Source organism: Pelophylax lessonae, assembly GCF_965119305.1.
Source record: "Pelophylax lessonae genome assembly, chromosome: 6".
NCBI classification, from domain to species: domain Eukaryota; kingdom Metazoa; phylum Chordata; class Amphibia; order Anura; family Ranidae; genus Pelophylax; species Pelophylax lessonae.
Window position 1 is genome coordinate 248,842,423 of NC_138773.1, and position 25,602 is coordinate 248,868,024.

A 25,602-nucleotide genomic window follows, 5' to 3' on the forward strand; every position below is an offset into this window, starting at 1 on the left:
TCCTTGAACTCCATAATCAGTTACATAATAACTAAGTTAGTTTAAAAAATCCAGAGCACGGCTAGTAATAGGTAGAGTGTTGCTGATTACACGAAATCTGATAGGGTAGTGCTTCTAAAAATGAATTTAGTGATGAACCAAAGCCTTTGCAGAGTTTGGGTTGCAGACTGTACTACTAAAACATATTACTCCTCAGCTCTACCATAACACTGCCTTAGCTGTACAGACTGGGCAGGAACTTACCCAAGCTTGCTCTTTATTACCCTCTGGGCTGTTGACATCCTACTCATTCTCATCCAAATATGGTTAACAATCCTGAAATCCCTGTTCATGGGCGTTTAGACGGTGTATGCACGCTTTTGCGTGTGTGATTGCACACACAGGTGCAGGCACGTGCAAGTGCATATTGGTGCCAGGCGGGTTATTTAAACTGCACTAGTGCCTTGTGTGTGTTCCATTTGGTCTAATATGTTACTAAAGCATCTGTGTATATGTTCCTGTGTTGCTCACCCATTGCACTGACCCTTGGCTTGCTTCTGCTTTATCCTTCTTGTCATCTGCCAGTTAAATAAGATCCTGCTGTCCACAAAAATAGACATAACTGCTGGTTAAATAAGGATTATCCTTCGAATGCCTGTCTATGATACCTGAAACTAATGTTACACTCTTTTTGATGATTGCTTTATCTCTTATGTATATCTCTTATGTATAGATCAATATTTACGAGTCACTGTATTATGAAGTTGAAAGGTTTGAAAATGAAAAGACATTTAATGGTTGGCTCCTGGTTGACATGAAACCATTCAAAATCTCACTCATGAATGCTATCAAGAGATGGAGCTTCATGTTTAAGGACCACTTGCTAAATCTTGTTACGTGCAGGTAACCTGATAAATATTTTTTTACAGCTTGTGTTGAAAACACCCTATTAAACATTTTAATATAAATGTGATTAAAATGAACCCACTGAGGGCCAAATTTCTTTGTAAAATAAGAATGCTCTCAAATATTGGCACTTCGAGGTGTTCCATAGTTATTATCCTACATTTTTTCGCATGATGACTAGGGATGATCGAACGGTTCGGGTCGACCATCGGTTCGACCCGAACATTGACTGTTCAAAATTCGGCCGAGTTCGGAATTCAGCACCAGAACCGCCCAAAATGCAATGGGACAGCAACTGGGCTTTAAAAGCCCGTGATTGGACCAGAAACATGAGTAAAAGCCAATTGAGGGGGCAGGAGTCTGCTAGGAATGTGATTGGAGTGACTAGGGGGTCCAGAGGCCAATCAGTAGTGAATACGCCCCCTAGTATATAACATAGCCCCGCCAAATCTCTAGCACTGTAATACAGGGGCTGTGGAAGAGAGTGGAAGCAGTTCTGTTACTCCTGCTGCAAAAGTGTCATTTAGCAATTGAGGAAAGGGATATCTAGTGTAGTTAGGGTACTATATACCACTATAGTTAGATTCAATAATCTAGTTTCTGTAGGGAAAGTGTTAAGTGTCAGGGTGACCGTAGTGTAGTGTAGGGTAAACTGACTCTGACTGCTATGCCAGGGTGACAGAACTCATCCATGTCAGGGTGACCGCCTTTAGAAAAAGATAATTTTTCTTAGAATTATTAGTAGAGCAGGGATGGGGCTCCGCTCCTTTTACACCTGGGCGTTTTTGTTTCAGGCGTTTATTGGGCTTTTTTGTGGATGTCTTTGGAGGCAGGCATGACATCTGAACTTCTGTGTAGAAGGCATATATACACACACACATATACTGTATGTATATATACACATACACACATATAGGTGTGAAAGGAGCGGAACCCTATCCCTGCGCTACTGAAATTATTTGCAGGGATGGTGTTACCCTCCTTTCACACCTATATGTGTGTATGTGTATATACAGTGCCTTGCGAAAGTATTCGGCCCCCTTCAACTTTGCGACCTTTTGCCACATTTCAGGCTTCAAACATAAAGATATAAAACTATAATTTTTTGTGAAGAATCAACAACAAGTGGGACACAATCATGAAGTGAAACGAAATTTATTGGATATTTCAAGCTTTGTTAACAAATAAAAAACTGAAAAATTGGGCGTGCAAAATTATTCAGCCCCCTTACTTTCAGTGCAGCAAACTCTCTCCAGAAGTTCAGTGAGGATCTCTGAATGATCCAATGTTGACCTAAATGACTAATGATGATAAATAGAATCCACCTGTGTGTAATCATGTATGCACCTGCACTGTGATAGTCTCAGAGGTCAGTTTAAAGCGCCCGCCCACCGATTGACCCCAATGCACTTTGCCACCGCACAGTGCATTGGAAGCCCCAATTGGCTGAAACAATGAAAGCTTTGCCCAATCAGGGAACAGAGCACTACCAGAGGCATGATTGGAGAAAGTAATGATGACTCTATCTAATCATGACTCATTGCTTTTAGTCCCATCCCACACTATAAAAGTATTCTTTCAATAGCGGCCATGTATGTTATGATATCGGCGTAGAGACTGGAGAGAGATAGAACAGGGCTCTGTTCAGTGCTACTAGAGAGTTAGTGTGCCATAGTGGGCTATTCTGATTCTATTGTCAGTGTAGAATATCAGTTTAGTGTGAATCTAGTGATAGTTCAGTCAGTGTAAGTGTAGTGACCTTTCATTTTTACTTTAGTGTCACTTTAGTGTGAATCTAATGGTAGTTCAGTCAGTGTAAGTGTAGTAAGCGTTCATTTTTATTTTAGTGTAAATCTAGTGATAGTTCGGTAAGTGTAGTGAGTGACTATTCATTTTTACTTTAGTGTCAGTTTGTTTTGTCAGGGCAGGATTGCTGCATTATAGTTCAGTGCGTTATTGCATGTTTAACGCAGTATATTTCTGTGCGTTATGTGCCGTTTAACGCAGTATACTTCTGTGCGTTACTGCACATTTAACGCAGTATATTTCAGTGCGTTACTGCACATTTAACACAGTAAATTTCTGTGTGCGTTAGTGCACGTTTAACACAGAGTATTTCTGTGCATTATTGCATTTTTAACGCAGTATAATTCAGTGCGGTACGTGCCATTTAACGCAGTATATTTCAGTGCGTTATGTGCCGTTTAACGCAGTATATTTCAGTGTGTTAGTGCACATTTAGCGCAGTATATTTCTGTGCATTATTGCACGTTTAATGCAGTATATTTTAGTGCATTACATGCCATTTATCACAGTATATTTCAGTGCATTAGTGCACGTTTCGCACAGTATATTTCTGTGCGTTACTGCACATTTAACGCAGTATATTTCAGTGCGTTACTGCACATTTAACGCAGTAAATTTCTGCGCATTAGTGCAAGTTTAACACAGTATATTCTTGCAAGGACAGCACCATATCATCCAACGCATTAATATATCTAACCTTATTAAGCCACAAGGCGATAGAGTGGGGCTCCTTGCTCATCCAAGTCAGACCAATGCAGGCCTTGGCAGCATTAAGTAGGTGGTGTAAGACCGAGTTTTTGTATTATTTAAGAGGAATTTGCGTGCAGTGAAGCAGAAAGAAGGCAGGATCCTCTGGGATTGAGTAGTCTGTAAATCTTTGGGATATGCGTCTCACCTCTCTCCAGAAAAGGCGGAGCTTGGGGCAGCTCCAGAAGATACGAAGCATGGTCCCCAGCTCCTCCTGGCATCTCCAGCCACGATCTGAGGCCCCCGGAAAATACTTGCACAAAGCTGTTGGGGTATAGTACCAGTGATTTAACACTTTGTAGCTGGTTTTCTGCATGCGCGTGCAAATGGAGGATTTTAAGGCAAGATGGACAATGTTTAGACGTTGGTTATGTGTGAGCAATCTGTTGAGAGCTCTCTCCCATTTAATGATGCCTGGCACTGTATCAAACCCTGAGAGGACAATGAGCAGGGAGTATAACTTGGAGAGGCTGCGCGGAAGGCGGTCACAACCGGACCAGTACTCTTCAAATGTTGTCTTTGAACAGCTAAAAGAAGACGCGGGTCCCAAGAAGTTGAGGAAATGTCAGAGTTGAAGTGCTTGCCATGGTTTTAATTTACTGTATATCTCTCATTGTAGAGACTCTTTATATTGTGGAGTTAGGGACTGCAGATCACAGGGTGCCTTGTTGGGGCCTGCAGCTTACGCATGTATTTGCAAATGTGTGCAACCAAACCCCTGTTTTTAGTGCATACTGTTAGACAGGTCAATTCGGTTGGTCGCTGGCGGGTTGGTAAGTTGTGACTGTAAATCTCTTAGTTTTTTTGATTTAATTTATATCTCCCTAGGGGGTCAGTCAAGCATTGATATGAGGTCCAGGACTGTATTTCTAGAAAGTGAGATGCTTGGAAGCAGCCCTGTCCTGTTGGAGTTCGGAATATCCCCGACTCGCAGCCCGGAGGAAAATCAGTGTTCCCAAGAATAGGAAAAAGGGGGGAGCGAGGAAGATTGTGGCATATCTTATAACAAATATGGAGCGGGGGTCCCAGGAAAGGGTGTGACTTGAGAGAGGGCAAGAGGGCTTTATAGCACCATGGCGCCCTGTTCAACGGCGTGGGGCTATAATATTGTTCTATGGACGTCCATATTTTAAAGGTGGCTATGTCTGCATGAGTCCAGTAGTCTATTCAAGTGGGCTGCCTGGTAGTACTTGAGTGAGTCTATAACAGCCACCCCACCTTGGGATTTAGGCAGGGTTAAGAGCCCTCTATTAAGTCTAGGGCGCTTACTGGCCCATATGAAATTAGTAAATAGGGCATTGACCTGTTTGAAAAATGGTTGTGGAATTGGTAGCATCTGAAAAAGGTATAGGAACTTTGGTAGGACATTCATTTTGATATAGTTACAACGTCCAAACCAGGAGTGTAAGCCCGTTGTCCATGTGTTCAAGAAGATGCGCACCTTATTAACCAGGGGTGGGAAGTTTAATCTAAAGATCATTGACGGATCGGGTGGGATCATAGTGCACAAATACTTTAATGCCGACGACGTCCATTTAAATGAAAAGTTAAGTTGGAGCATTTGACAAGAGGGAGGGGGGATGGCCACTCCCATGGCCTCTGATTTAGAGAAATTTATTTTGAGGTTAGAAACGCACCGTAAAGCTCAAACTCCTTCAAGAGATTTGGTAGGGAAATGTGGGGATTAGTTAGGGAGAAAAGAAGATCATCCGCATAAGCAGAAATCTTATGGTTATGGTCCTCTACTTGAATGCCAGAAATGTCCGGATTTGCCCGGATGTTGGCCAAGAAGGGCTCCAGGGACAGCGCAAACACTGACGAGTTCCATTTGATATGGCGAATGGTTTAGAGAAAACACTATTGGCCTTTACAGCTGCCCTAGGGGAGGAGTACACGCTCCGTATCCATCCAAGCATCTTTTCCCCAAAACCCATGACCCTTAGGACTGCAAACATAAAATCCCAGTTGACCCTATCGAAGGCCTTCTCTGTATCAGTGCTTAAAAAAACACAGGGGGAACGTCTATGTCTTGCTAGATGAACCAGATTAAGGACCTTGAGGGGATAAAACCCACCTGGTCCAAATGGATCAATCTGGCGAGGAAGGGCTGCAGCATAGTTGCTACCAGTTTGGTAAATCTGCGTTAAGCAGAGAGATCGGTCTATAGTTACTGCAGGACAATGGGTCCTTACCCTCCTTCTGGGTAAGGGAGATTTGGGCCAACAGGGTTTCTGTATGAAAGTAGGAGGACTGTCCCAGAGTGTTAAACAGTTTCAGCATAAAAGGGCACAGTAGGTGTTGGAAAGCTTTGTAGTATTGGATGGTGAAACCATGTGGACCAGGAGCTTTCCCCCGCTTAGTGGAATGAATCGCCGACTGCAGTTCCTCTGTGGAGAAGGGTATCGCCAGGCTTTGTCTGTCCATTGGGGTCAAGCGCGCAAGATGCGTAGATGACAGATAGGTGTCTATTAAAGCAATGGAATTTGGCATGGATGAGATATTGTAGAGCGAAGAGTAGTATTCTTTAAATGCACGTGGGATGTCTTTCGGGAGAAAGCAGCTACGGCCGCTAGAGTCTAGTATGTGTGGAATGTAGGACATGGCCCGGCGGTCCCTGATGGCTCCTGCCAGTACCTTGCCACACTTATCTCCTGATTCATATATAAGTTTCCTGCAGGACTGCAAGGCAGCCTTTGCCTTGAACCACAAAAGATCAGAAAGTTCTCTCCTGAGGTTAGCCAACTCATGGCCCAGAGTGGCATCCTGAGAATATTTGTGCCGTCGCTCTAGATCACCAATAGCAGAGCGGAGTGCGCTAATTCTCGCTTCTCTTTCCCTCTTGATACGGGAGCCGTGTTTGATCAGTACCCCCCTAATAACCGCCTTATGGGCTTCCCAGATGGTCCTGGGGTCACCGCCAGGGGAGTCATTGGTGCAAAAATAGTCCCTGATTTCCCTGGAAACATCCTCCAACACTGCAGGGGTCTGAAGGAGGCTCTCATTCAGGTGCCACCTCCATTTAGAGTGGTGCGACGCGCCCCCCCTGTGGACACCCGTATCGTGAAAGGGGCATGATTCAACCATGTAATCTGCCCAATTGAGACATCGAGTATAGAAGAGAGGAGCTGGTGGGGGACCAAGAAAAGGTCAATGCAAAAGTACAATTGGTGAGGATTTGAAAAAAGATATAGTCATGTTCGTTTGTATGAAAGATACGCCACTCGTCGGTCAATTGGAGGTCATGAAGTAGACGTATTATACCTTTTCTAGAGCCAGGAGGAACTGAGGAGAGCCCCGAAGAGGTGTCTAAGGTAGGTTCCAGAGGGACATTTAAATCTCCACCTAGGATCAGGGTGCCTTCCGCAAATTCCATGAACTTGTCGAGCGTCTTACAGAGAAAGGAAACCCCCTTGGATTTAGCTACTGGATTGAAGACATGGTATACGCAGAGGAAGAATCTATTTTGCAGTAGGGGTAAGCCCCCTGTTCTAAAGTGAGTTTCCTGTGTGAATGCTATATCCGTGCGATTATGTCTGAGGTCATAAAGTAGCATCCCCTGTTTTTCAGGCACATTAAGGCCCTTTGCATTCAGGGAGGTATTAGTCACCACATCCATGGTATCTTAAAGTGTAGAAGATTAGGGGGGGAGGGGAAGCAGGGGAAAAAAAGGGGGGGAGTGAGTGAAAGAGAAAGAGACGGTGGAGAACAAGAATAGATGGTAGAGGAGGGAAAGGAGAAGTCTAATAAACCTAAGGAGGACACCCGCTACTAGGCTAAACCGGCCCTTGTGGGTGCAGGTCTATGGGTGGAAGGAGTTGAAATAGGCTTGGAGACAGGCTCCATGCCAGAGCTCCTCTGGGTTCCCGTTAAACACTAAATAATGCAGTAGGTAAACAACAAATTATAGAAAGAGCACAAGAAGGAAAGATAACCACAATTCCTGAGCATAAATTGCGGTGCACGTTATAAAGCATAACAATTAAACATTCCTCAAAGAGCGCCACCCGGTCCACTGGGCCAGCCCGGCACCCATCTTCCAAGTGAGGTAAGCATCAGAGTAAAGCGGATCAATGGGGCAGCATCACAATAAAAAATAAAAAAAATGGGGGGGGGGAGAGGGGCCAATATCTGAAGTAATGCCCTCATAATAACATACTGTAACACATAAACCTATTTGTCACCCCTGGATCCCCACATTGGGACAAAAACCCAAGTCAGGAGCAGCCCCCAGTCTGGGAGAATCCGGGGAGTCACAGGGTAAAGATGAACAATATGTCCAGATAACCAGTGGCAGCAACAAGGGGCGGGGGATTCCGTCATGAACCACCCGCCAGCCTGAGTTGCTCCAGGGCTGGTAAAGAGTTTTAGGTCTTCTGGGTATAGCATCCCCTGCTGGGCGGTGCAAAGGCCAAAAAAAAAAAGGAGATAGGACAGAGCCCTTTATGAGACAAGAAGTGTGACAGATTAAGAGTGAAGTGATCTTGCTATTTTAAGGTAAAGGTCATGTCATTACTCCCGTCTCTGTAGGAGTAACTAAAAAATTAAGGAACAAAGACCTTTAGTGAAAGTAGAAAATGGAGGACAAGGCATCGATGAATGTAGAGGGGACAACTGCTGTCCAACCGTTATACTGTAATGGGAAGTGCAATAAAGGGATCCAAGGTTATTAGATGAAGCACATAGGTAGGTATAGGAGAATTAAGAGTTCACCCGGGCAATTAAGACTCACAATTTCCCAGGTCAGGTGGACGACTGGGCAAGAGGCGACCTCTCAGAGTGCGGGGCAGGAGACCCAGGCCCTGCGAGCTGTTACAGAACCATCCTGGTGGGTGACAGAGAAAGATAAGGAGCCCCTCTGCACCGTCAGGGAGATAGGAAAGCCCCAATGGTAGGTGCAGCCCAGGTGTCTAAGCTTGTCGAGTAGAGGGCACATTAAGGCTCTTCTCTGTAGGGTGGCCCTTGACAGGTCCAGGAGGATCTTGATGGATGCGCCGTCAAAGTCTATAGGTTCCGCTTCCCAGGCCCTGCGGAGGATGACTTCCTTATGAGCATAGCGGTGCAAACGGCAAATAACATCCCGGGGTCTCTCCGGGTCTGTCGAGCGGGGGGCCAAGAGTTCTGTGAACCCTGTTGAACTCCAGTTCTCTGGGCGGTTGGAGAGAATCTTATTCCCTGGCCTCAGGCAGCCCCCGTAGCTGCAGGGTATTTCTGCGACCGTGGTCCTCCAGCTCTTCAAGGTGTAGCTGGAGGCTTGTAACGTGGGCTGACTGGGTGGCCTGAGTCTGCTCGAGATGCTGGACTCTAAGCTCCAGGGCAGACAGGGAGGACTCCCCGGAGGTAAGTCTACCTCTAAGCGTACTGCCTGTAGGTCCTTGCGATGGGATTCCTCCAGCCTCAACACCAATGCCTCCATGTCTGCCCTTGTAGGCAGGGCCCGTATGTCGGAATGGAGTCCGCAGGAAAAGCTGGCAGTTCCGCCATTTGTGGGGCTGTGTATCGCACTCCACGTGGGTCTGGCGGTCGGGCACGAGTCTTCGGGCCACGGGGACCGGGGAATTACTGATGTATTTCAGAGTGTGGAGACACTCTGTGAAGGCTTCTCGTCTTCCTCCTTCTAGCTGTGCTCATGCAGAGATGAAAAACTGCATAAAGTTTCGATAAATCGTGAGGAGATGGCCGGAGCTCTTGCAATACACGTCCTCATTCGGCCCTGTCCAGAACATGTCCCCGTATTAGTGCACGTTTAACACAGTGTATTTCTGTGCATTACTACGCATTTAACGCAGTATATTTCAGTGCGTTATGTGCCATTTAATGCAGTATAGTTCTGTGCGTTGGTGAACATTTAACGCAGTATATTTCTGTGCATTATTGCACGTTTAACACAGTATATTTCAGTGCTTTATGTGCCATTTACTGCAGTATATTTCAGTGCATTGGGGCACGTTTGACACAGTATATTATTGTACATTACTGCACGTTTAACGCAGTATATTTCAGTGCGTTACGTGCCAATTAACGCAGTATACTTCTGTGCATTAGTGCACTTTTAACGAAGTATATTTTTGTCTGTTACGTGCCATTTGCCGCAGTATATTTTTGTGCATTATTGCATATTTAACACAGTATATTTCAGTGCGTTACTGCATGTTTAACGCGGTATATTTCTGTGCGTTATTGCAGTTTTACTGCCGTATATTGTAGTGTGTCGGTGGAGTGTGTCTGCGTAGTGAGTACTCAGGTTAAAGTGCACCAAACACCACTTTCCATTGATAAAAGTGCATCCACGTAAACATTTCCACATCTTTATTATATTTTGTTAATAATCACCTTCCCATTATGTCTGGGAGGCTAACAGGGAGAGGCAGATGTTCCCATGGCGCTGTGAGGGGGCCAGCAGCATATGTTTCCACAGGCAAAGGTGGATGTGGTCAGTCCTCAGACAGGGCATCATTACCTGTTTAGTGATGTTGCCTGTGTTATTCAGCCACAGCATGCTGAGGAGGTGGTGAACTGGCTTACTAAACCATCCTCATCCTCCTCATTCTCCGTCATCCAATCACAGTCCACTGCAGCTGCCAGAGTGGCTAAATCTGCCTCTTTGTCCACAGTTATTCCTGCCATTGCCCCAGAATCGGGCATGAAGGAGTTAGCTTAATTATTTGAACACAGCGTCAGCCACTTGCTCCTTGATTCAGATGTTGGTTCTGAGGTTGTGGAAGGTAGGATCCTGAGCCTACAGAGGGGGGAGAACACTGGTACACAAATTGGCAGTCATGTTCCTCCAGGCGCAGCGTATTGCCAAGTTGCCTCCAATGGTAATGAGGATGAAGTAGATGATGAGGTCACTGACGCGACTTCTGTGCCGGATAAAGCAGAGGAGGAAAGTGAGGGTGAGGCACAAGCCCAATGAGGCAGCCATCATGGAAGAGTGGAGCACAGCCACCCTATTCCATCACATTGTGGAGCTGTTATCTCCTGGCACCCTTCCCACAGCTCAGCTGTCTGGGCCTTTTTTAGCACACGTGCAACCGAACGCACCACTGTTGCAATTTGCAAACTCTGTCTCAAGCACATCAAGCGTGGTAAAAACACCAGCCATTTGGGTACCACATGCTTGACAAGACATTTAACCTCTCACCACTCAGCCCATTGGCAAGAGCACCTGAAAGCCACACAAAAAGGACAGAATTCTGTTCCTCCTCCTTACTCACCTCAGTCTACCCCCGCTATACCTCTCAGCAGCCTCCACTGATAGGGGTGTTGGTATAGTGCAGGGTGTCACAGCTCCCTGCAGCACATCTGCCAGTAGCACAACACCAGCTGTAAACTATAGCTGGCAAATTTCTCTGCCCCATCTGCAGTCACTGCCGCCACATGCCAGCGTCTAAATGCAAGCTTGTCAAACCTGCTGTCTTTACAACTTCTGCCTTTCCGTCTGGTGGATTCTGCCCCCTTCCGTGAATTTTCAGAATGTACTTTACCACAATGGCAGGTTCCCAGTTGGTATTTCTTTGCATGTAAGGCCATTCTAGCTCTGTACCAACAAATGGAAGGCAATGTTGTGGCATGGTTGGGCAAAGCAGTCAGCCGCAAAGTCCACATTACTGCTGACATGTGGTCCAGCAAACATGGTCAGGGACACTATATTTCGTTAACAGCACACTGGGTAACTCTACTTGCAAGTTGGAAGGATTTGTCAGCTCTACCCCTGCCTCCTCAATGCCCTCATCTGCTAAATTGTCCTATGAACCCCAAGTACCCCTTAAGTGTTCAAGGGGCTATTCAATGAGTCAGGCTAAAAGGTGCCATGCTTGTCTAGGGGACAAGAACCACACCAGAGCAGAGATTCTTTCAGCTCTGCCGGAGCAGGCCCAGAGGGGGTTCACGCCATGCCAGCTGGAGCCAGGAATGGTGGTGTGAGACTATGGCACAAACCTCCTCTCCGCCCTTAGACAGAGAAAGTTGACACATGTGCCATGCCTGGCACATGTCCCCAATTTGGTGGTGCAGCGTTTCCTACATAGGTACCCAGGGTTGGAAAATCTGCTAAAGCAGGCCAAAAGAGTCAGTAGCCATTTCAGGTGGTCGGTTGGCTGAAATTCAGCGGGAATTGCACCTGCCCATAAACCACCTGATTTGTGACATGCCCACCAGGTGGAACTCGACTTTGGCAATGCTGCAGTAGCTGCACATGCAGTAGAGGGCCGTCAATGAGTACCTGTGTGAGTATGGCACAACCAAAGCCTCAGGCCTGGCTCAACTTTTTTTCCCCATGCCAACAGCTGCTGATAAAGGATGCATGCACTCTACTGTCATTATTTGAGGAGGCCAGAAAGATGGTGAGCCGTGACAATGCATGCATCAGTGACACAATCCCTTATGTGTTTCTGCCTTGAGCAGACTCTGCGTGGCATTTTGGACAGGGCCCTCGAGGCAGAGCAGCAGGAGGAAGAGGAGGACTTCCTTTCCTCTTAAGGCCCACTTTATGCAGACACCATTCTTCCTAACCTCCTGACCCCGAGGAGTCTGCTTCTCATGCCTCCGCAAACTTGCGGTGCATGGGCTCCCTCATGCTTCAAAGCCTGCTAAAGGACCCAAGAATACGTGACATCAAGGAGAAGGATCACTATTGGTTAGCAACCCTCCTTGACAGCCGTTACAAGTTGAAAGTCTCAGAATTCATCCCATCCCCACAGAGGGTGCAGAAGATGAAAGCTCTTGAGGACAGTTTAAAGAAGAGTTTATCTAATGCTTTTCCGGACTCTGATAGTTTACAGTGCCATGGAAAACGTAGTTCCACATATGGTGGACGATTATCTAGAGGTGAAAACAGACATGGAAAGCTTTCCAGTTGACGATCCACTGGGTTACTGGGTCATTAAAAATTGACCACTGCCCAGAACTTGCCAGGTATGCAATTGAGCTGCTGGCCTGCCCTGCATCCAGCATGCTTTCTGAACGGGCATTCAGTGCTGCTGGAGGTTTTGTTACTGATTATAGAACACGTCTGTCCACAAACTCAGTGGGTCATCTGACATTTATCAAAATGACTCAGTCCTGGATTACCAGCAGCTATGAAGCCCCTTATGCCGATGTCACTGATTAAGTGATTTTGGGATGTGGAATCTCTGCAAGACTTCTAGGCTGCCTAGTGTTGTGGGTGTTGATTTCATCTGAAATCATTTTTTTGGTGTAGGTTTCATGGGCACAATTAACATCCAAAGACCAATTTTCCTGCAGCTGTTTGATAGGTGAATATCATTTCAATTTTTGACAGCAAGGCCAATTCTTTCTTTCATCAGGAGTACCTCTATAGGGTTACGTTGTGAAGGTGCCACAGACTCCCAAAGACCAATTTTTACGCACCTGTTTGACAGGTGCATATAATTTTATATTTTGACAGCAAGGCAATTCTTGCTTTCACCAAGAGTACCTCTATAGAGTTACGGTGAGAAGGCATCTTTGAAACCCAAATACCAATTTTTCAGCACCTATCCAAATTTTTCTATCCAAAGTCTGTGGAAGTAACACCAGAATTTGTCCAAAAAATCTCTAATCTTGTTCCCAGTGCACTACATTGTGGCCTCATCATACAGACTGGCTCCCCAAACCATTGTTTACAAAATAAAGAAAGCTTGCAGGGAAAATGTCATTTTTTTGGCTTTATAAATGCAATTATTTCTGCAGCAGCTTCTACAGTATACACAGTACAGATGTGCCACTTTACAGGTAGACTAAGGGCACCCCTAGGCACTATATTGGAAGGAAGTTTTCATTTTTATTGTTATTTATCATTTTGATGCTTTCACTTTAAGCATCAGTAATATCACTCCTCATTCAAAATGGTGTTTTTTACACACTTTTTTTTCATTGATACATGTCCCCCTGGTCAATACCCGGACCCCCATAACCATTGTATGTCCAATTACTTGCATATAAGTCTTCAAAATGGGCACTTTTGATTTTACCAGTTTGGGTCCCATAGACTTCAACGTTATTCAGTTCTGAACTTTTGCGATATTCAAAAGTTCTGGTGCGAACCGAACCAGGTGCTTTATTAGCTTCTATTTTGTCTAAAAGTTTCTGGACCATATCAGTTTTGAGCCTTTGTGGATCATTTAGGGCTATATGCATACTATCTTTATTAAGGACTTGAGCTTACCCATTTTCTTTAGTATACACAGAGCTGAAGAAGGTATTTAAAGAGGTATTAAACCCAAAAGCATTGGTAAGCTGCAATATAATGAATGTTATTGCAGCTTACCAATTCTTAGATGTGGTGTCTGTATTTGCTTTCGTTCATTTATTTTCACCTAGTGATCCAGCCAGTAAGTCTGTTGTTTTTCAACAGAACAAGCTGTCCTGCAGATGTAGCAGTTAGAGGGTTGAGACAAACCATTTACCACTGACACGGGTGCTTACAATGATCAGCTTTTAGTTAATTATGAAAAACCTTTATCCCAAAAGGAAGAATGTTGCTGTAACTGCTTAAAAAGTGTTAGCTAGAGTTTAGCTTCGATTTGTTAAAGCCTTCAAGCCTGCTAGTCCATTTACAGTAACAATCCCTTCACCCCAGATGAACAATGCTGCTGTCTGAAGGTACCCCTATGCTCCTTCATCAAGAATGGAGGCACTCTTTGGTGCTATAAGTAATTTCAGGATTAATCACAGAAAATCAGAAATTCTCAATATCTCGTTGCCTGAAGTGGATTTAAAATGACTATCGTCCTCCTTTCCATTCAACACTGGATCTGCCTCTATCTGTTACTTAGGTATTAATTTACTGTCCCACGCATCCCGACTCTTTTTTGAGAACTATGACCCACTGCTCCTCAGAACCCAATCGGACTTATCCACTTACACAACTGAAAAACTCTCCTGGTTTGGGAGAATTAACGCTCTGAAAATGGATGTCCTCGCATGCTTCTTATACTTATTTCAAACACACCCTATGAGAATACCTGCCTCTTACTTTGGGAAGATTCGCTGGATGTTTTCTAAACTTATCTGGAGAGCAACCCACCCTAGAATGAGATACGAAACTCTCTCTCCCCCGAAAATTTGTGGAGGAGCTGTAATACCCGATGCCTCTATATAGCACAAGGCAGCGGTACTCACCCGTGTAGTGGACTGGTTCCACCACTTCTCGTCCAAACTTTGGGTCCAGTTGGAATGGCACCTCAACTCCATTGATCTTTGCGCTCTGCCGTGGACACCTGTGGTCCTTCACAGGGCCACGTCACTATCCAGCAATCTCACTTGTCAAACACTCCAGATATGGGACCGTTTGATGTCATCCAGTACTCTAAATTGCAAGGACCCATGACTCCCTTCTTTGGGACCCCGGCCTTTCTGCTGGCAGCTGGTAGAACAGGGTACGGTCCGTGGCGTAAAAAAGATCATAAAAGCCTTGCCCAAGTCCTACGTGCAGACCCGTCTTTGCTAACTGACTCCCCGACCCAGGTAACCCCTCAACACCCGCAAGGGTGGTTTCAGAGACAACAGGTTCTATCATACCTCTGTACTCTTCCATCACTTCCAGACATTACATCCGAACCATCAGGATTTGAAGAATTGCTCCTACAGGTCGATCCCCCTACTCATGTTGTCTCTCAACTATATTCCTTATTGCTCAATACTTTCTCTCCAGACTTTCCACCATACACACGAGTATGGGAAAGAGAGTTAATACATACTATTTCCCCTATAGACTGGCAAAAATGCTTTATTTTGACTCATAAACTCTCCCTACCAACCAAAGCCCAAGAAAAACGGTTCAAATTGATAACTAGATGGTACAGATGTTCTTCTACCATTAAACACATTGAACCTACCTTGCCTGATACTTGCTGGAGATGCTTATCTGCAAGAGGTACTCTATTACACATATGATGGGACTGTCCCCCCGTTCGGAACCTCTGGGAAACCATTTTTGCTCTGTACTGCAGGCTGATGGTGACCTCTATCCAACCCTCACCTGAGGTAGCCCTACTATCTATGATTACAGGCTCTCTCAGATCAATTAAAAAAGATGTCCTGCGCCATTTCTTGGTCGCAACCAGGGCAGTGATTCCTAAATTCTGGAGGGATTTGGACGTGCCTTCCCTGGGGGAGTGGGCCATTGAAATGGACCGAATCAGAGACCTGGAACGTCTTTTTGCTCAAGAATCTGGAAAGGAAGAACAATTCTCCATGACGTGGACTTCATGGTCCATGTTTAGGTACTCAGCGGAGTTTGACAAATGGGCTGTAGGCACACCTGACACTACTGCCCTCTAGCCGTAATGGAGTGTGAATCCCTTTTATCTTGCCTGTGTCTTTCCCCTCTTCTCCCTCTTTTATCCCTCCCTTTATGACAACCTATTGGAATTTACTCACCCAAAAGCCAGATCCATGACGCCATCCATGCATAACAAATCTAGGTGATCCCACCAGTATAACATATCCTGAGAGAAGGAATCCTCAGATGAATATACAAGGCCTTGCAATTAGGGATGATCGAACTTTTGAAAAGTTCGGTTCGGCCAGAACATCCAAACTTCCCGAAAGTTCGGCCCGGATTTCAGAACCCCATTGAAATCAATGGGACCCGAACTTCGGTAATCAAAAAACACCATTTTTAAGCCCTAAAACCCAATAAATGCCCCTAAAAAGTCCCTAGGGTTCTGGGTCATGCCCCATTAACTATTAATCACACAAAAAAAGTTCTTAAAAATTTTCATTTTTGATAAAAAAGCCAATTATTGAAAAAAAAAAGAGAGAGAGATTTTTTGATTTTGGATTTAGTATCTGGGGGGTCTAAAAAGTGTACATGTGAAGTTTCAGCTCTGTAGCATGTCCAGAACCATGAAAAACAAAAAGATAATTTTTCAGTAGAACAGGGATGTGGGACCCTCCTTTTACACCTATATGATCTTTTTTTCTGGTTCTGGACATGCTACAGAGCTGAAACTTCACAGGTACACCTTTTAGACCCCCCCAGACACAAAATCACACAAAAAAGTTCTTAAAAATTGTCATTTATGATAAAAAAGCCAATTATTGAAAAATTAAAAAAAAAAAAAAAAGATTTTTTGATTTTTTTACATGTGAAGTTTCAGCTCTGTAGCATGTCCAGAACCATAAAAAAAAGATCGTTTGTATTAGAACACTTTCAGCTCAGGGGGTTGGCTTCTCTCGGTTTTCACACCTTGCCGGTTTCAAAGCAGGCATTTTTTTGGGTTCTTTGCAGTCAGGAAAAACATCTGAACTTGTGTATAGTGGTACTGTGCACAAGTTCTGATGTTTTGCCTGCCTCCAAAAACCCCCAAAAAATGCCAGCAAAAACACACCTGGGCATTTTTTTTTTTTGGCGCTAGCGTTTTTTTTGTCATTTTTTGGGGTTCTTTTGAGGCAGGCAAAACATCTGAACTTGTGTATAGTGGTGTATATACACACATACATATATTTATATACACACCTAGACATATATAGGTGTGATAGTAGCAGAAATATATGCTTGCGCTAATGAAATCATTTACAGTAATATATTTCTGCTACTATCACACCTATATATGGCTAGGTGTCTATATACATATAATTATGTGTGTATATATACCACTATACACAAGTTCAGATGTTTTGCCTGCCTCAAAAGAACCCCAAAAAATGCCAAAAAAAATGCTAGCGTCAAAAAAAAAAATGCCCAGGTGTGTTTTTGCTGGCATTTTTGGGAGTTTTTGGAGGCAGGCAAAACATCAGAACTTGTGCACAGTACCACTATACACAAGTTCAGATGTTTTTCCTGACTGCAAAGAACCCAAAAAAATGCCTGCTTTGAAACCGGCAAGGTGTGAAAACCGAGAAGAGAAGTCAACCCCCTGAGCTGAAAGTGTTCTAATACAAACAATCTTTTTTTTATGGTTCTGGACATGCTACAGAGCTGAAACTTCACATGTACACTTTTTAGACCCCCCAGATCTGAAATCCAAAGTAAAAATCAAAAAATCTCTTTTTTTTTAATTTTTTCAATAATTGGCTTTTTTATCATAAATGACAATTTTTAAGAACTTTTTTTGTGTGATTTCGTATCTGGGGGGTCTAAAAGGTGTACCTGTGAAGTTTCAGCTCTGTAGCATGTCCAGAACCATAAAAAAAAAGGATTGTTTGTATTAGAACACTTTCAGCTCAGGGGGTTGGCTTCTCTTCTCGGTTTTCACACCTTGCTGGTTTCAAAGCAGGCATTTTTTTGGGATCTTTGCAGTCAGGAAAAACATCTGAACTTGTGTATAGTGGTACTGTGCACAAGTTCAGATGTTTTGCCTGCCTCCAAAAACCCCCAAAAAATGCCAGCAAAAACACACCTGGGCATTTTTTTTTTTTGACGCTAGCTTTTTTTGGCATTTTTTGGGGTTCTTTTGAGGCAGGCAAAACATCTGAACTTGTGTATAGTGGTATATATACACACATAATTATATGTATATAGACACCTAGCCATATATAGGTGTGATAGTAGCAGAAATATATTACTGTAAATGATTTCATCAGCGCAAGCATATATTTCTGCTACTATCACACCTATATATGTCTAGGTGTGTATATAAATATATGTATGTGTGTATATACACCACTATACACAAGTTCAGATGTTTTGCCTGCCTCCAAAACCCCCCAAAAAATGCCAGCAAAAACACACCTGGGCATTTTTGTTTGACGCTAGCGTTTTATTGGCATTTTTTTTGGTTATTTTGAGGCAGGCAAAACATCTGAACTTGTGTATAGTGGTATATATACACACATAATTATATGTATATAGACACCTAGCCATATATAGGTGTGATAGTAGCAGAAATATATTACTGTAAATGATTTCATTAGCGCAAGCATTTATTTCTGCTACTATCACACCTATATATGTCTAGGGGTATATATACAGACATATATGTGTATATATACCCTCTATACACATGTTCAGATGTCATGTCTGACATCAAACATGTCCTCAAAAAAGCACTGGCAGTGGCAGCCCCTGCAGCATGAAAAATGCTTGGCTGGTGAGAAGCCATATTCCTGTACCGAAGCAACTCAGAGAAATGATAATTTCTCTATAGCGGTCACCCTGCTATGGAAGGGTTTTGTCACCCTTCCATAGTAGTCACTGTCAGTTAACCCTACACTACACTACGGTCCCTTTACACTTAACACTTTCCCTACAGAAACTAAAATTTTGAAGCTAACTTAAGTGTAAAGGAGCACTCTAACTACACTAGATATCCCTTTCCTCACACTAAAAATAGCTAAATGACACTTTGTAACACATTAGAACAGAACAGCATTCCACTCTCTTCCATGTCCCGTACAAGAATGCTAGGAATTTGGCGGGGGCGATTTTATATACTGGGGGGCGTATTCACTAATGATTGGTCTAGGGACCCCCTAGTCACTCCAATCACATTCCTAGCATTCTCCTGCCCCCTCAATTGGCTTTTGCTAATGGTTCTGGTCCAATCACGGGCTTTTAAAGCCCATTTCCTGAAGCATTGCATTTTGGTCGGTTCTGGTTGCCGAATTCTGAACTTTTTGGGCAAAAAGTTCTAAATTCGGCCGAACCTCGAACACCCAATGTTCGGGCCGAACCGATGGTGGACCCGAACCGTTCGATCATCCCTACTTGCAATACTACAAAGTGCTCACATACTAGCACCAGTTATTTAGGTTAATGATTACTAAAGAGTCTGTTAATGTTTTCGTATTACTTACATGGTAATTAAGTAAAATACATCACAATATAGATAATATATTGTCAATGTTAACCCTCCTTTCCCTTTATTTTGCTCTACTTACTTATGCACTTGTAACATTATTGTACAAAGATATGTATACTTTATTCTCTGTTTTCTTCAATAAAATAAGATTGAACTAAGAATGGAGGCACTCTAATATAGATGTGTGTTATTGGCCAGATCACCAGGTGAAAACAGAGCAAAAATAAGCCTAAAAAAGAAAATGAATGCAGCCACCACATCTAAGTATTAGTAAACGGTAGTATGTTAAATAAATAAATAAATAAAATAAATAATAAAGAAAATAATAAATAAATATGCCTTCTCTTTGTCCCCAGTTACCAATTCAACATTTTTTTGCAATGAGTCTACTCAGACCTAATCCTTTTCGAATAATATATTTGAAGAATTTTGGGGGGTTTGTTGTGCTCTCTTTTGCAACTTGCTGTTCATTTTGAATGTTCTGCGGCCTTGAATTCCTTTTTACATATTCTGTTATATTCTTTGTAACTTTTAAATGATGATAGTGTTCCTTCATATATATATTTTTTAACTGCTTTTTCTTTTTATTTACAGCTATTTTAACTTTAGACATGAGCCACATAGGGTTTATTTTTAGCTTTTTAAACTTAATGCCAATGGGAATATATTGAGCAGAGTGTTTGCATACAGTCAAGTGCTGTTTTCTTTCCAGTAGATGCTTGCCATTAAGCGTTATACGGGTGAATTTACACATACTGCAGCGATAGGTGTTTTTACTGCATTGTAAAATATCTGTCACCGCAGGGACACACAATAACAATTGTTTCCTATGTGTTCCATTTACATGGAAACACATCCTAAGGCTGCAATACAGCACGCTATGATAAATTGCAGACATGCTTCGGTTTACCGTATCACACTTTGCAGAATCGAATGACAATGTACCGCATCAAGCTGCGGTACATTGCCATGAATGAAGTATATGTTTTGTAAACTTCAAATAAAGTTTGTACAAAACAAAAATGGAAGGAGGACATCATTTCTAGTTGGTACCTTTATAAACTGCACCATTTGTTATTTTGCAAACAATGCAAATCATTATAATAGGCTGCCTTAAATAAAAGTCTGTTAAAACTAACCAAAAATAGGCTCTAGTGTGCTGGCCCCTCTTTAGGTTGCCATTAGAACAAGTATCCTTGGACCCTCCAAATAATTATCTTTGTTCTCAAAGGAAAAGCTCTCATTGACTACCTCAGTCTACTGAGTCAGTCAGAGCCTCTCACAACCTCCCTCCTTCACAGATCAGTCTTTCACATTGGTTAACAGACAGAAGAGGCAGTGAGGCTACACCCACTGGGACTACAGGAGTCCCCACTTTATACGTACTGAAGGTATACAGGGGGAACCAGGGAATCAATTTTTGTAAAGGCCCCAAAAAAAAAAATGGAAACTCTTTTTCTAATATTAGGTTTAATAGATTGCATAATGAAAGGGTGAGTTCAGTTAATTCGGTGGGAAATTCTTTCATAAATTCCAAGTGTACATATGTAGAAAAGTTCTCTAAGGGCATCTTATGGCTGAATATTGATTTTATTTTGTTAAAGTAATTATAACTTGTAAAAGAGAAATGTTAACGATGACATGAAGAATGATGAGCGTAGGGCGAAATCCTAAGGATGTTTTCAGCTCTACCTACAATTTTATTTAATCTCCTACTCCCAGATTGAATTATAAAGTAGATAATCATAGGAAATTAAGTGAAAAGATTTCCATGTGTAGTTTGTGTCTCTGATCCCTCCCACTCTAGCATAAAGAATATGTACTTCTTCTGCTTTTGATTTTCCAGTGTATTTGTATATTCTACAGTACGTTAAGTAAATTTGTATAAAACTGCTCATGTTGCCAGATGGAGCAGTTCACATGGGGTTGGTCTGGTTGGCAGAAGCCAGAGATAGATAACAACAAGGATAGGTGTGGTGATAAAGAGGTCTAATGAACCCCAAACTCCCTTAAGCCAGATTCTGTAAATAGCTGTCAATAAACAGTACTTAGCAGAATCTGGAAAGCCAGAGCTAGCCCTATTATAAATAATTGTAAAACAATCTAGGAATTGTGTAAAGCAAATACACATCCTTGTCTGGTTTCTTTTTTTTAGCTACCAGAACCAAAATCTATTCACAATCCAAAATTAGTCCTATAATGGAGCTACTTTTTAAACATATGATTTTACTAATGCACGAGAAGATAACAATCAGGTAAATACCACACAGCCTATGCTATAATATACAGCAGGGAAATTGGTCACATTACATCTTCTAGATGATACGGTCATCTGATTTATGTCATGTTGAGTCTTTATCAAACCGTAATTTCATTCTCTTTAATAATATGTAGGTTTCTGGTTTTGTAATATATTGAAATCTGGAAATATGGTTATAGATTGAAAAACATGATTTAAGGGATTGTCTGCTGCTTTAATAAAACAAAACAGTATTCCTTTCATCCATCGCTTATCTCTTTGGCTCAGCAAACCTTCGTTTGACATCAAAACTATTAGGGATTTCTGAAGAGTCAGTGACTCTATCAAATTGGATTTATTATAAAGCAAATTGGACTGTGCACAGTAATCAAAGACCAGGCAACTTTGCTATGTCTATTATCTATTTTGCAATATTCTTTTTCTGTAAATATATTCTTATACTTTATTTTTTCATTAAAACAATATTTAAGCTGGTTCTTTGAGTGCTCTAAGTAGGAAATTAAGAATCCTTGCCTCTATTAAGACGGTTACTGTATTTTAAACTCTGTATATTTCTGGCCATGGCAATGACTGTCAAAAACATTTCTAAAAGTTTGGAATTGCTGCATCAAATCCTGTGAACAGTGCATGTTTCTGCTAAATCAGGCAGTGGCAGTTACTGCTCATGTATGTAAAGTGTTAACTGCTTAAAAAACTGATCCCAGTGATAATTGCTCTCAGTCTGCTGGTACATTATTGTCCAATGAGCTAGAAAAACTCTGGACAGGGTGAGTCTCACACTTACCCCTACCGTAGGTAGTCAGGCAATATAACTGGCTTTGTGATCTTTACCTATAGCAGCCCCCTTTCCCATTAAGCAAGCAGGCCTACTGGTACTCAGTTGCCCCCAGGTCTTATACATAATGCTATAGTGCCTGGCTGCCACGCTAGGGCAGGCACGAGCTAAGCACAGCAAACAGGTACTTGCAGCTGGCCAACAAGCATTCTGGATTTAGGACAGGCAATGTTTATAGTGTATTCAGGGTCAAATCTGTGGTCAAAAGACAGGCAGAGTACAGAGAGTAGTCCTAAGTCTAATTTGAGATTGATAAGAAGAAAATCCAAACTAGCTGGCAAGACAAGGATTGGCGAAGGTAAAGTTTAAGGCACAGTAAGAAGGCTGGTAAACAGGGAGCTTGAAGCATGTGTTGAAAATACTATCAAAAGCATGACACTAAGGGCTTGGCAGACTTAAAACTAGTTTGGACTACACCCAGTGTCTACATCAATCACCCTGTAGGTGGACAGTCAGACAGGGAGAGTGCAGCCAAAACTGGGATGCTGGAATGAGATCAGCAGCTGCCATGGGACAGGAGCCTTACAAGCTCCTGACACTGAGTGTGCGTGCAGTTGTCACAAGGAGTCCCTGTTTGTTGTTCCTATTTTGATATAACTACATTTAAGAAAGAATACATTACACATGGAAGTTCTGTTACAATTATATTATTTCAAGACAGCATATTGGCTTAGTGGTTAACACTTCTGCCTTGCAACACTGGGGTCCTCATTTTTGAATCCCAGCCTGGACAGTGTCTGCTTCCCTGTGCTTGTGTGGGTTTCCTCTGATTTCTTCACACACTCCAAAAGACAAGCTCGTAGGTTAGTTGGCTTCTGCCTAATAGGCCTTAGAATATGTTTGAGGGCAGGGACTGATGTGAATGTAGAGTATGAAAAGCACTATATGAATGCCTGTAATAAACAGATAAATGACAATAGCCAATTTAATTTAAAACTATATCAACATTTATTTCTAGCATTAATGACCTTGATGAATTCATTCACCAAACTGAGAAAGGTTTATGCAAGAAAGTAAAGGCAGAAGACTATGAGGGCTTGGTTGAAACTATGGGCTTTTTAATGGCAATACGGGATAGGCTGTCTACTGAGGATCACTTCAGATATCTTAAAGCTACAGTTGAGCTCTTGCGATCTTATGGACAACAATTGCCTGAGCATATCTACACACAACTGGAAGTAAGTCAAATATTATTGGTCTGTAAGTGAATGCCCCAACCACTAAGACACTTACAGGCATTTACCTAAATTTCCCTCAATAATGATTTTTTTATTATTATCATGTTTTTCTATCAGTCCTATACTAAAAAAAACCCCTCCAAAATGCATTTTTATTTTGTACGTTCTATATATGTATGCTTTGTTTACTTTCTATACAGCACAGTAGCACCTGTTTATCTTCAGGTATTCATTCCTCATATTAACAATTCAGTCTGTAGCAATTGGTTTGTTTAAATTAATAGTGAGCCCATATGAACCAAGCCTTATGCTTGCTACCTATCCACCTGCAATGTTTTTTTTTTTTTTTTTTAAAATAGGTGTTTATTTAGATTTTTGCATAAACACATACAAATAAACTCTGAACAGAGGCACCAAATAAACATATAGATTTGGAACAGAGAATGTATGTACAGCACGGAGGGTAAACATTAGTAGTAACACATCCCAGGATCCCATACTGGCACAGTATGGGGGAAAGCCAGCACTCATTTGGCAAATGTTATAGGTGCCAAAACCCTAGGACACATTCACACATCCACGCACATCCACAAACACCCACTCACACCCGCGCCACAGTCCCCTGAATATAACACAATAGAGGATTGAAATAATGAACCCGGACAAAGTTCAGACCATAAAATGTAAAGGCTTACTGAGTTAGTAATCTATATTAGGTTTGGCTGAGATGACAAGACCTCCACTTGCAATGTTGCTAAGTGGTTATTAGTAAATAATTATTTATATCTGATAGTGATGAAAATGCACTTATTTAACCTTTATAAAATAAATAACTGTAGTTCTAGAGATGCTTTAAATCATGGTATACACCAAGGGAACAGATGCAATACACATTTAAAAGATGTTTAAATAGATATCCTCATAGATTTAAATAAAAAATATGAACACTAAGGGTAAAAAAAATATGCACAGAAGAAATGGTGATCTAATACAAACACAAATTCAAACTGAACTATTTAGACCCTGCTTTAAGTATATAACAAAAAAATAATAATAATGAATCTATTCACACAATAAAAGATTGGTAACTTAAACCAGAAAGTTCAAATAGCTGATACCTTTAATATAGTCCTCTCTTGTTTAACATACACCATGATCTATTTGGCTGTTTAAGATCTATTTTACCAATAATTTTATGAAGGCAGTGAGGTAAAATCTCTGCCCATCTGATGATGTACATCGACTTTAAAAGATTAGTCCTGGGCGTAATTATACTGTATGCTTATGTCACTTGAGTATTCTTTTTGGGTATGGATTGAGCAGAAGGAAGGCAGTGTAGACATTTCCAGCACTATCATATCTCAGTGTAGCGATCATAGAAGGTTTTCTGGCCTCTTTTAACATCATATCTCTTTCCTGAAGGCATGTGCACATATGTCATAAGACCATTACTCAGTCTGACTGAAATTTACCAAACTGGATGACAGTCATTTCATGACTCTAGTACCTATAACACCTGTCATGCAATGTCTGTTAAGGATTCTGAAAGGCAACAAGAATAGACTTTTATTTTTAATATATACTTGATTTCCTTATTTTCTATTTTCCTTAAAAAATTAAGGCCCTGATAAGATGGGTCATTTAGAACCCTTGAGGCATTTAAACTTGGTCAAGGATATCTGATATATCGAATTAGGAGCCAAACAGTGGCCCTTGTGTGCCTATGGCTCGGTTCACACTACCGTGACTTGGGATCCGACTTGTGAGACCCCAAGTTATGGGACATGTGAAATCCTATGTTATTAAAAGAGAGTTGTCTTAATTCGCACTACTGAAGCCTCTCTGACCTTAGAAAAGGTTCCTGTACTAATTCAAGGCGACCTCTATCGTAAGTCGAGCGACTTTCAGGTCACGGCAGTGTGAACTGAGCCTGAAAGTTGCCTCACCCTAAACTTTCACACCTCAATATACTAACCACAGGGAATATTGGCATTACTTGGGAAACCACTGCTTCGAAGAAACCCCAGTGACTATTTGTTCACGTTTCTTTTTATTATGCAGTCACTTAATACCAGACTAATTAAACACCCTATATTTCATATATGTTCATGCCTCTTTATCTCTTGGTGCGTAGCTAACTTTACT

At 42.1% G+C, this 25,602-nt stretch overlaps 1 protein-coding gene across 1 annotated transcript in view; it reads left to right on the forward strand.

Moving 5' to 3' along the window:
* Nucleotides 1–25,602, forward strand: part of LOC309558730 (dynein axonemal heavy chain 11-like) — a gene marked incomplete at both ends in the record, with an annotated part of 1,130,439 nt that overhangs the window by 177,732 nt on the left and 927,105 nt on the right. Inside the window, 2 exons of the mRNA XM_082261779.1 lie at nt 713–882; nt 23,238–23,457. Of these exons, the coding sequence (XP_082117905.1) occupies nt 713–882; nt 23,238–23,457 (390 nt within the window). The remainder of the gene's footprint in view (nt 1–712; nt 883–23,237; nt 23,458–25,602) is intronic.